General features: G+C 42.8%; 1 protein-coding gene across 1 annotated transcript in view; it reads left to right on the top strand.

Moving 5' to 3' along the window:
• Positions 1–1,396: 1,396 nt before the first annotated feature.
• The window catches only part of SRSF4 (serine and arginine rich splicing factor 4), a 35,115-nt gene continuing 24,716 nt past the window's right edge, over positions 1,397–11,795 (top strand). The window contains exon 1 of the mRNA XM_002750526.6: positions 1,397–1,618. Coding sequence (XP_002750572.1) covers positions 1,512–1,618 — 107 coding nt within the window. The 5' untranslated portion in view covers positions 1,397–1,511. The remainder of the gene's footprint in view (positions 1,619–11,795) is intronic.

Genomic DNA, 11,795 nt, shown 5'->3' with positions numbered 1-11,795 from the left:
CCACCTGGAGATAACATTCTTTACCTCTCAGATTGGCAAAGATCAAAAAATTTGATAACACAGTGTGATGAGGATATGATGAAACGTGCACTTAAGGAGAATTGAGCAATAACTATCAAAACTCTGACCCAAATTGCCTACTTCTAGGAATAGATGCTACATATACACACACACATATGTATGTATATATGCAAAGTTACTGCAGCAGTGTAATAACAAAAGATTGGAACTTATTTCAATGTCCTTCACTAGGGCACTGGCTAAATAAGTTACTGTGTATAAAATGGTAAGAGCCATAAAAATAGTACTTTTGTACTCTTATGAAATGATTTTCAAAATATGTTTTGTGCAGAACTTATGTATAGTATCCTACTATTTGCTTTATAAGGCTAAACTAACCTCCTAAAGGACATATCAGAAACTGCCTCTGGGAAGAGAAACTAAGTGACTGGTGGACAGCGAAGACTTTTCACTGTATGTCATTTGAACCTTGAGTTCTTTTCAAAATACTCAAAAAACAAAAGCAAACAAACCCTTGTGATTCTAGGTACATGGAGTGAGAAGGGAACCAATATCTGAGCTCCTACCATGTTTCAGACACTGTTCGAAGTACTTTCACATACACTATTCCATTTAGTGACCTGTGTAAACCATTGAGATGGATATAAATTATTCTAATTTTACAGGTTAGAAAATAGGTTGGATTGTGGTCAAGTACTTTATTCGGTGTCGTGCCTGGTCTAGCTCTAAAGCTCTAGCCTTCTCAGCTTCTCACACTGCTTTTATTTAAGCAAAGTGTCCTCTCTTAAAAATAATACTGGTCTCATTTATTGGGCACTTGATATAACAAAACTCCTAAGTGCTTTACGTACGTATTCTCATATAATTTTCAAGACAACTCTGGAAGGTAGGAACTACTCTCCCCCTTTTACCGAAAAGACAAAGGGGGAGACATCGAGCGTAACGACTTCAAGGTCACGAGTACACAATCGTTTGGAAGCCAGGTTCGATTCCAAAGCTCCGCTCCAAAGTCCAAACCACACCCGGTTCAAACGACAAAAGCAAGCACGCTCGCTAGCTGGGCCCTGCGAGGTGCGGACGCTTCCGGGGGAGGGGCGGACACTTCCGGGGGAGGGGCAAAGCCAGCGCGCTGCGGAAGGCGGTGCAGGCGCCTTTTCGCCGAGCTAGCGCGAGGACGTGCCGCAACGCCGCTCGTCGATCACCTTGCCCTGCCCCACGTCGGCGCGTCCCTGGGCAAGCTCCTCCCCTAACCCTGCCTGGGCGGGAAGCGAACGCGCGCTCCCACCGGTTACCCTCCGCCTAGGGAAAGGGCGGGAGAAGCGGAGGCGCGCGCTCGCGAGCTGCGTGCTTGCGTACGTCGCCGGGATTCGGCTGCGTCCGTCCCGCCGCCCGCCCATTGCCGCCGCCGTCGCTGCCGCCGCGCTCTCGCTTTGCCCGCCGCCGCCTAAGGGGGGCTGGGGCCGGGGCCAGCCACCACCGCCGTTGCCGGGATGCCGCGGGTGTATATCGGCCGCCTGAGCTACCAGGCCCGGGAGCGCGATGTGGAGCGCTTCTTTAAGGGCTACGGGAAGATCCTGGAGGTGGATCTGAAGAACGGGTGAGGAGGGCGGAAGAGGGGCCAGCCGGGCGGGGACAGGTCCCAGCGGTGGTGGGGAGGCCGCGGGGACGGTAGAGGGACGCCTGGTCCGCGCGGAGCGGCTACCGGCCTGGCCTGGCTCCGCCATAGTGGCGGCGCCTCGGGGGCGCTGGTAGGCCCCGGTTCCCACTGCGCCTGCGCGGGTGGGGGTGGTAGAGGCATAATGGGAGCTGTGGTGAGGCCCTGAGTGGGACGGGGAGAAGGAAAGCCCGAATGGGGCTGGGGCTCCGGGCGGGAGGGCACAGCTCCAGGGCGCTCGGGAGACCTGGGTTTTCCCTTCCTGGGCCCGGGACTGGGGCCTGGTCTGTCTCTGGGTAGAGATCAACCTTTCCCGCTCTGGGGACTGCTGGAAATAAACAGGATTTCCTGCTCTTTCACCTCTTCCCCAGTCTCATGGATCAGACAGTCACATTGCGTCTTTCCCGAGGACAGGAGCGCTGGAGGGAGGCCCTCTTTAGCCATGTGCCACACTCTTTTTGGGCGGGAGACTCCAGTTTGAGTAGTCTAGTGACAGTTTCGAAAGTATCATCTTGCCATGCTGAAAGCCTTCAGCGTTCCCTCTGCAAGAGTAAAGTCTTAACTCCTTAAGACTCTGTACAGCGTTTCCACGCTGTGGTTTCCGTTCTCCAACTTGCAGAAAAATTGCTTTGCCGTTGTAGAATTTGTTAGAATAGTGGCCACCCTGGCTAGTGTCTGCGTCTGGCTAATGCAGACGGAGACGACATTGTTAACTTCCTCCCCCAGTGTATGGTCTGTTCTTTGTATTCTTTAATCTACTTCGGCAAAAATAGGTCCGGCATGAGCTACAGGTTTCAGAGAAAACAGATGAGAAATCAGGCCTGGAAAAAATACTCAACGGGGAAAACTGGGAACCAGGAAATGTTAGGTAGGGCTTGGAAGGCATGGATATAAAATTAAAATGACTGGGGGAAACATTTTCGGGCACCAAACCTTGGGTGTTAGAGAACTCTTGGCTCTAAAAAAAATCCCTCTGCTTTGCAACAGGTCTAATATAGCTACAGTTTACTCCCTAGTATCATATACTAGCAAATGACTCCTGAAACATTTTGGAAGTTACCTGAGTTTCACATTTGAGAAAAATTGGTAGCTACTATATTCTCAAATGATTGTCTGAGTTTATAAAGCCATTTCAAATTGTTAGGAAGAATCGCCTTCTTTCTGACGACATCTTTAGTAAAGTACTGATTTCTTTTACAGTAAAAAGCTTAAGAAAATTACTACTTTTATACAGTAGAAAGTTCAGTTCTTAAGGATATGTTAAATTGGGGAGTAGTTGTTACTGTATGCATATTATATATGTGAAAGTTAAAGCTCCAATTTTTTTCAGAGCCCAACGAAATTAACAGAATAACTTTTGTGGGCAAAGTGTGGGTGTTGAAGCCAGTTAGGCCTAAGTCAGATCCTGATTCCACCCATATCTATGGGCAACGTCTCTGAACCTGTTTCCTCATTCATGTAGAAAAGGAAGATTCGAGATAATAAATGTGAAGCATTTGGCTTAGGCAGTAAGTGGCAGCTATAATCAGAGGGATTTCACCATAATTCATGAGGAAACATCTTCGATTGTTGGTGTTTGATAACATAAAGCATGTTTGGTGAGGTCTGTTTTCTAAGGTTACTCAGGTGATAGTGTGCAGGAAATGACAAGACTGTAAATGGGAAACTGATTCATCAACCAAATGTATTGATAACCCATCAACAAAGTGTCCACCACTGTGCTAAATGAATTGGGGAAGGAGGCAGAAAAACAGTTCTCTTGAATAAATTAAGCATTATGACATGTGCACTTTGAATTAAGAAATGTTTACTTTCACTTTAAACTCTTAACTAGTAAAACTTGAAATTATTTGCTTGAAAAGATGTGTTGAAATGGGCTTTGAAGAATACATTAACTAGAGCTTGAAGTGAAGAAATTTAGGTGTTTAGCCGAGGTGTGAGGATTACTTCAGGCCAGGAGTTTGAGACCAGCCTGACCCCGTGTCTCTAAAAATTTTTTGATTAGCCACTGTGTGATGGCACTTGCCTATAGTGCTAGGTACTTCAGAGGCTAGGCAGGAGGATCACTTGAGCCTAGGATTTTAAGGCTGCAGTGAGCTGTGATTGTGCCACTGCACTCCAGTCTGGGTAACAGCAAGACTAATAAAATTAAATACAATAATGACTTTTTTTGCTTTTTGATGAATAGGGAAAAATACATTTTTTTCATAATTGTGTTGAAGACATGGCCTGATAAGCAATTATGAGAAATAATAAACAATCTGACATGGATTGAGCCTTATGAAGGATCTAGAAATTTAACAACATAAACCAAAAACAATCACTGTTAAGATTTTACACTAAAAATTCAAAATCAATGACTAGGAGTTCAAAGGCTCTGGAAGGAAGAAGTGAGCAACCCAGGAAATGGAGTGATAAGAAGAAAGAGCCTTTCAGGACCCTAAATACCTGAGTGTTTTTTGTGGTGGTGGTGGTTGTTTCGAATGGAGTTTCTTTCTTGTTACCCACGCTGGAATACAACGACGCAGTCTCAGCTCACTGCGACCTCCACCTTCTGGGTTCAAGCGATTCTCCAGCTTTGCCTCCTGAGCAGCTGGGATTACAAGTGCCTGCCACCACTCCTGGCTAATTTTTTTGTATTTTTAGTAGAGACGGGCGGGGTGGGGGGGATCTTGCCATGTTGGCCAGGCTGCTCTCAAACTCCTGACCTCAGGTGATCTATCCACCTCAGCCTCCCAAAGTGCTAGGATTACAGGCATGAGCCACTGCGCCCGGACACCTGGGTGGGGTTTTTTTTTTTTTTAAAGAGGGGGTTTCACCATGTTGGTCAGGCTGGTCTTGAACTCCTGACCTCAGGTGATCTGCCTGCCTCTGCCTCCAGAGTGCTTGGATTACAGGCATGAGCCATCATGCCCAGCCCACCTGGGTGGTTTTTTAAGGAACTGTTCATTCTTACAGTTACACTGCTAAACCTTGATATGCATGGAATGCATTGAAAGTCAAGGTTGAAATGAGGAAGTTATTTTAGAGTTTGGAAGACAGATATGACAGTCACCAAACAGCACACAATATGACCTGGCATCATTCAGGAATCATTACAGAGGAAAACGACTTCTGGGAAGAAGACCAATGGTCAAGATCTATTTCAATCAAAAATTGCATATATGGCAGAAAGGCAGGAGAGTCTGAAAGGAAGGAGTGGGTACAAAGGAAAAGCATAACTTAGCTATTTATGTAAGTTTATAGTCCCCAAACAGAAGGGTAGTGGATCTCCCTACTGAGAAGCATGTTTGGACATATTTAGATTGTGATTGTTAGTAATTGAAATTCAAAAGCAGATTTTGGATGCTTTGGGTAGGTGTTTGAAGAATTGCTGGAGTTCAGAGTTGTAGAAGTGAGATGTATCAGTAGATATGTTAGGCTGAAGGGTTGCAGGTGAAGTTTAGAATTAAGGCATAAAATGCTAGTGTATAGACCAGTCACGGTGGCTCACTCCTGTAATCCCAACACTTTGGGAGGCTGAGGTGGGTGGATCATTTGAAGTCAGGAGTTTGAGACCACCCTGGCCAACATGGTGAAACCCCATCTCTACTAAAAATACAAAAATTAGCTGGGCATGGTGGTGGGCACCTGTAATCCCACCTACTCCAGAGGAGGCTTAGGCAGGAGAATTGCTTGAACCTGGGAGGTGGCGGTTGCAGTGAGCCGAGATTGCACCACTGCACTCCAATGTGGGCAACAGAGCAAGACTCTGTCTCAAAAAAAAAAAAAAAAAAGAAAAAGAAAAAAAGCTTTTATAATAGGAAGATGACCAAATAAGGAAACAAATGAGTTATTCAAAGGAGATTTAGTGTCCAGGAAAGGATTCTATGGACCCTGATAGGATCTGGAGAAGACGTATATGAGCAGGAGTTCATTGCCTGGCATTATACCAGACAGCCCTAATGCAGATTGCCACTGTTTTAGAGAACTTTTTGAGAGATGGTTTGGGACCCACAAATATGACGAATATCTCCCAAGATCATATAGACCATTCCAGATCCCTTTAGTGTCCCCTATGTGTCTACCTGCCATATAAACTTTATCAAGAATCACTGCAGGGAAGCGGGGAGGGGCAGGAATCCTAGATGTATGTCAAGGAAGCAGCAGTATTAACAGCACCTGTTTATAGCCTTTCAGCTCTATGGTAACTTGCTGGCATTGATTGCATATGGATTTTCTTTTTATAATAAGCCACTTCATGAAAAGTGTGCAAGATTTTTGAGTACACTAGTTGCTGTTTTGCCACAAATCTTGTGGTTTTAGTCCGATCTTTGTATCTTAGCTTTTCCATATTTTAGTTAATGAATAAAACTTGTCACTTACTAACATTATTTTGCCTCCTTAGTAGCTGGAAGGATAAAACCCCAAATAATTGAGATTTATTGTTTAATATTTAGTTAGTTAAAGTCATGAATTAAAACTCCCAAGGGAAACTTGTATTTAAACTTCAGAACGCTGTATTTCATATAACAGTGAAATCATGACTAGCTTGAATTTTCAGGGGGTATTATGGTCTGTTTAATCATGCTATCTAATTATTACCAGAAGATTTTTGTTTTTGCCCTTGTTTAACGCACGATAACTTTTTTAATGTGGAGTTAAGACTCTTCGAGTGAGGCAGGTCCCTTGTTATGTGTGTCCCTGATCACTGGAGGGCATTATCAAGCCTTAGATACTCAGAAGAATCTCTGCCAACCCCAGCACCTACACAGAGATTTTTCTCTTTTGACTCCTGAATTCTTGAATTCTTGACAGATTAGGAAGTGTATAGTTAGTTTAATGCTTTAGGTTGCTGGTTTCTGGTTAGTTGAGCTGTTACAGTATTTTTTTTCTTTTTAGTTTTTAAGTCTTCCAAGTCTCTGTCATTCATTGTTACTGTATTCTTAATCATGAGAGAGATTACCTTTACCCACCACCAAGTGGCAGATGAGTGCTTTATCAGTTTTATGATAATGCTGTAACTAATGGGTGACAAAAATGACAAAGAAAAAGAGAACACTTTCCCTTTAGGGAACCTACCACCTTTTTGTTTTTAAGCCCTCTGACAGCTTCAGAAATAGCATTTTATCTGCACCAGCATGCGTAAAGCATTAGAGTCTATGTTAAGAAAAGGAAGACATTTGGTTCTGGATTAATTTTGGGATTATCCAAGAAGAGATTAAAACAAATTTTGTTTAAAATCGTATTTGAACGACTCTGTTTTTGTGTAGTTAAAATTAAAGACCCACTCTTAATTTTCAAAATAGCACATACTTATTTCTGATTGGAAAAATTTTACATTTATTATCATTTTTTTTTTTTGAGACAGAGAGTCAGTCTCTCCCTCTCCCTCTCCCCTCCCCCCGCCCCTTCCTCTCCCTCTCCCTCCTGCTCCCCCACCCCAGGCTGGAGTGCAGTGCTGTGATCATGACTCACCTCATAGGTACAAATGATTCTCCTGCCTCAGCCTCCCAAGTAGCTAGGATTACGGGCACCTGCCACTGTGCCCAGCTAATTTTTGTATTTTTTTTTTTTTTTTTTGTAGAGTTAGGGTTTCACCATATTGACCAGGCTGGTCTTGAACTCCTGACCTCAGGTGATCCACTCAGCTCGGCCTTGCAAAGTGCTGGGGTTACAGGCATGGGCTACCATGCCCAGCCTATTAAAATTTTTAATATGGAGAAGGACCAAAAAAAAATTCAAAGATGATACTCTTTGCATTTTAGATTTTTTAGTTGTTTTTTTTTTTTTTCATATACAGGTATGGGAATGTGCGCACATACACTTTTTCTCTCTGTCTCTCTTCTTTTTTTTTTTTGACTAAAAAGCCCACCCCCTGTACAGTCTCTCCCTTTTCTTCTGCCTCTCCTCGCCCTTTTTTTTTTTTTTTTTTTTTAACTTGGCATCATACTATAAGGTTTTTTTCTGTCGTGTTTTGTTTTGAGACAGAGTCTTGCTCTGTCACCAGGCTGGAGTGTAGTGGTGCGATCTTGGCTCACTGCAACCTCTGCCACCCGGGTGAAGCAATTCTCCTGCCTCAGAGTCCTGAGTAGCTGGGACTACAAGCACATGCCACCACACCTGGCTGATTTTTTTGTGTGTGCTTTTATTAAAGATGGGGTTTCACGGTGTTAGTCAGGATAGTCTCGATCTCCTGACCTCGTGATCCTCCGGCCTCAGCTTCCCATACTGCTGGGATTACAGGCATGAGCCCCCGTGCCCGACCAATATAAGTTATTTTATAATTTGCCTGTTTCACCCTGACAGCCTGATCCTTTTCCTTTGTCCTTAAGTATTCTCCTATAACTTGATTCCTAATGGCTACATAGTATTCCTACATACATGTTATTTAATGCACATAATTAGAACCATGTTGCAAGGCATTTAGATTATCCTTGTTTTTGTACTATTTTATGCATATATAATACTGGCGAATATCCTTTATATGAATTTTTATATATATTTCTTTTTACCTTAGGGCAGATTCCTGCAAGTAGACTTTGGGAGTGAAAGCATGTACCCATTTTAATGCTTTTGCTAACTATTAGTTTCTATTACTCAGTAGATGAATAATATTTATGTTTTACCTGCCATGTTTAAGAATTCCTATTTTTCTTCACTTTTTTTTTGAGATGGAGTCTCAATCTGTCTCCTAGGCCACAGTACAGTGTGGCCTACAACCTCTTGGCTCACTACAACCTCTGTCTCCCAGGTTCAAGGGATTCTCCTGCCTCCCGAGTAACTGAGATTACAGGTACGGAGCACCACACCCAGCTAATTTTTGTGTTTTTAGTAGAGACAGGGCTTCAGCCATGTTGGCCACACTGGTCTCAAATTCCTGACCTCAGGCGATCTGCCCTCCTCAGCCTCTCAAAGTACTGGAATTACAGCCATGAGCCACCATGCCCAGCCAAGAGTTTCTATTTTTCTAGACAGTGCCCTTTATTATAATTTTTTTTTTTTTCTTTTGAGACGGAGTTTCGCTCTTGTTACCCAGGCTGGAATGCAGTGGTGCAATCTCGGCTCACTGCAACCTCCACCTCCTGGGTTCAGGCAATTCTCCTGCCTTCAGCCTCCTGAGTAGCTGGGATTACAGGCATGTGCCACCATGCCCAGCTAATTTTTTGTATTTTCAGTAGACACAGGGTTTCACCATGTTGACCAGGATGGCATCGATCTCCTGACCTTGTGGTCCACCCGCCTCGGCCTCCCAAAGTGCTGGAATTACAGGCATGTATTATAATTTTTTAACTAATTTTTTCTGATTATAATGTTTAGAATTGGGCCAGGCACAGTGGCTCACACTTGTAATCCCAGCACTTTGGGAAGCCGAGGCAGGTAGATCACCTGAGGTCAGGAGTTTGAGGCAAACCTGACCAACATGCAAAACCCATCTCACTAAAAACACAAAAATTAGCCAGGTGTGATGGCGGACACCTATAATCCCAGCCACTCAGGAGGCTGAAACATGAGAATAGCTTGAACCTGGGAGGTGGAGGTTGCAGTGAGCCAGGATCTTGCCACTGCACTTCAGCCTGTGCAACAGAACAAGACTCCGTCTCAAAAAAAAAAATGTTCAGAATTATATATGAGGAAGTCATTTGTCAATCTTTAACTCCCATCTATTGAGCCTATCAAGCATAACAAATTCAAGAACTTTTTGGGCCAGGTGTGGTGGCTCACACCTGTAATCCCAAGCACGTTGAGAAGCTGAGGTAGACTGATTACTTGAGGTCAGGAGTTGTGGACCAGCATGGTGAAACCCCCATCTCTACTAAAACTACAAAAATTAGCTGGGTGTGGTGGTGCATGCTGTAATCCCAGCTACTCAGGAGAGCTGAGGGAGGAGAATCGCTAGAGAACTGGGAGGCAGAGATTGCAGTGAGCCAAGATTGCGCCATTGCACTCTATCCTGGGCAACAGAGTGAGGCTCCATCTCAAAAACAAAGAAGAACTTAAACTTTTTGATTCATTAGAGAATAAGTGTAGGTTAATTATAGATCATTTAGATATTCTGAAAGCATAAAGTGAAAAAAGTATTAACAGTCCTTTTAAGACAGGTGAGGCCTTATGTGCAATTTTGTGTCCCACTTTTTTTACTTAATTTATCTCGTAATTTTTTCTAATACATTAAAATCTTTCTTATTACCATCATTATAATGGCTTCATAAAATCCATTGTATGGCCATATCATGATTTACCCAACTATCCTCTTAAAGTTGTCTCCCTTTTTTTTGGTCTTCTAATTCTTGTCATTATAAGTAAGCCTGTAATGGGTATTAGGTGCATAAAACTTTGCGTTTTTGTTATGCCTTAGTACATCCATAAAATAAAATTCATGTGTCACAGCCAGAGTGAACATATTCAAGTCTCTCAGTGCATAAAACCAAATAACTTTCCAGAAAAGCTATACCAGTTACACTTAACACCAGCAGGGTATGAGCATGTTCATGCGATGGCCACCTCACCAGCATGGAACACCTCTGTTTAAAATGGTTGCTGGCTCGGCACGGTGGCTCACGCCTGTAATCCCAGTGTTTTAGGAGGCCAAGGCTAGTGGATCACCTGAGGTCAGGAGTTTGAGACCGGCCTAACCAACATGGTGAAACCCGTCTTTATTAAAATTAGAAAAATTAGCTAGGCATGGTGGCAGACTTCTGCAATCCAAGCTACTCTGGAGGCTGAGGCAGGAGAATCGCTTGAACCTGGGAGGTAGAGGTTGCAGTGAGCTGAGATCACGCCATTGCACTCCAGCCTGGGTGACAGAGTGAGACTCTGTCTCAAAAACAAAAAATAACATGCTAATTTACCAAGTGAAAAATAATCAGGAACTTTTTTAAGATGAATAATAATGAGAAATAGGACTATGAATTAAGTAGCATTCTATCATTGTTTTATTAGTAATATAACTTGCAAATGTGATCAGTTTTTTTTAACTCAAAGCCACTTGTTGAAGTCAGCCTATCCTCCCAAAAAAAATGTATTACTTTTTTCCCCCAAGATATTGAGGGATTTAATTTTTTTCTGTCATTTTGAAAAATCAATGCCAAGAGATGATACTATATTGAGATTTTTGACCAAATGTTACTAGCATAAATTGCCCTGGTTCAAGACCTCCACTCCTTGGTTCCTGGTCCCTTCTGTTTGTAGTATGAATAAACATCATTTGTAATTATTTGACTAAGTAATTTTAAACTCCTATTGTTCAGTTTAATATACTATTTTGCTTCTCCCTTTCTCATTGAAATATATGAATTAAAGGGCTGTGAGAAGTATTTGTCCTTCCTTAAAAGATAGGCACAGGATATGACTGGGTAATAAAATGTGGTTTGGGTTTCTAGGATTTTTTTGATGCTTCTAGGTACCCAGAACCCCAAATTGTACTTTGAGCTCCTCAAAAGAAAGTTGCTTCAGGCATCTGAGAGAATACCGTTGGGGTGATATTTATAAATATGTAAGCTAACACTGAAATCTTAAAACTTTTGAAAATATTAATGCCTTTGCATGGTTTATCTTTCAACTGAGTATGTCGAAGCACTTTATAAACAAGTGTTGTCCCTAGTTGTACTAATGGGGAAAAAGAGGCATGGAGTGATAAGGTGACTGGCCCAAGGTTACACAGTGAGTTATTTACAATCTAGAAATAGAAGATTTTTTAAATTCACATATCAGATATACCATGGGCATTGGCTGTCAAAACTTCCCTGATGCTATTTCCTTTAGTCCTATCCTTTAGGGATTTGCCTCCAAGGGTGAGAGGGTAGTTCAGGTTTCCTGGCCTGTTCAGCCTTTAGTCTCTGTAGAGGCTTGCAGCAAGCTGACAAGTTACTGCCAAAAGTGAGACAGATGGTACTTTTTATGATATTGCCCTTAGCTGGAGACTTATTGATTCTCCTCTTCAGGCTACTCTTTGAAAAGCTGTAAGATGGTATCAGCTTTATCATGGTTGGTTGAGGGAGGATTTGTACCAATAAATGTCTCTGCCCTGTTGTCATTCCTGGGGCCATCTGGTCTTGGAGTATTCTGAAGGTGAGGTATTAGATTATGCTCTGAATTTGTATGCTCATAGTTTGAGGAAATGTTTTATTTGACTTTCCTG

The sequence above is a fragment of the Callithrix jacchus genome, chromosome 7 (assembly GCF_049354715.1).
Source record: "Callithrix jacchus isolate 240 chromosome 7, calJac240_pri, whole genome shotgun sequence".
Classification (NCBI taxonomy): Eukaryota; Metazoa; Chordata; class Mammalia; order Primates; family Cebidae; genus Callithrix; species Callithrix jacchus.
Note: the sequence above shows the minus strand (reverse complement) of the source record. Positions and strands in the feature narration are given on the sequence as shown.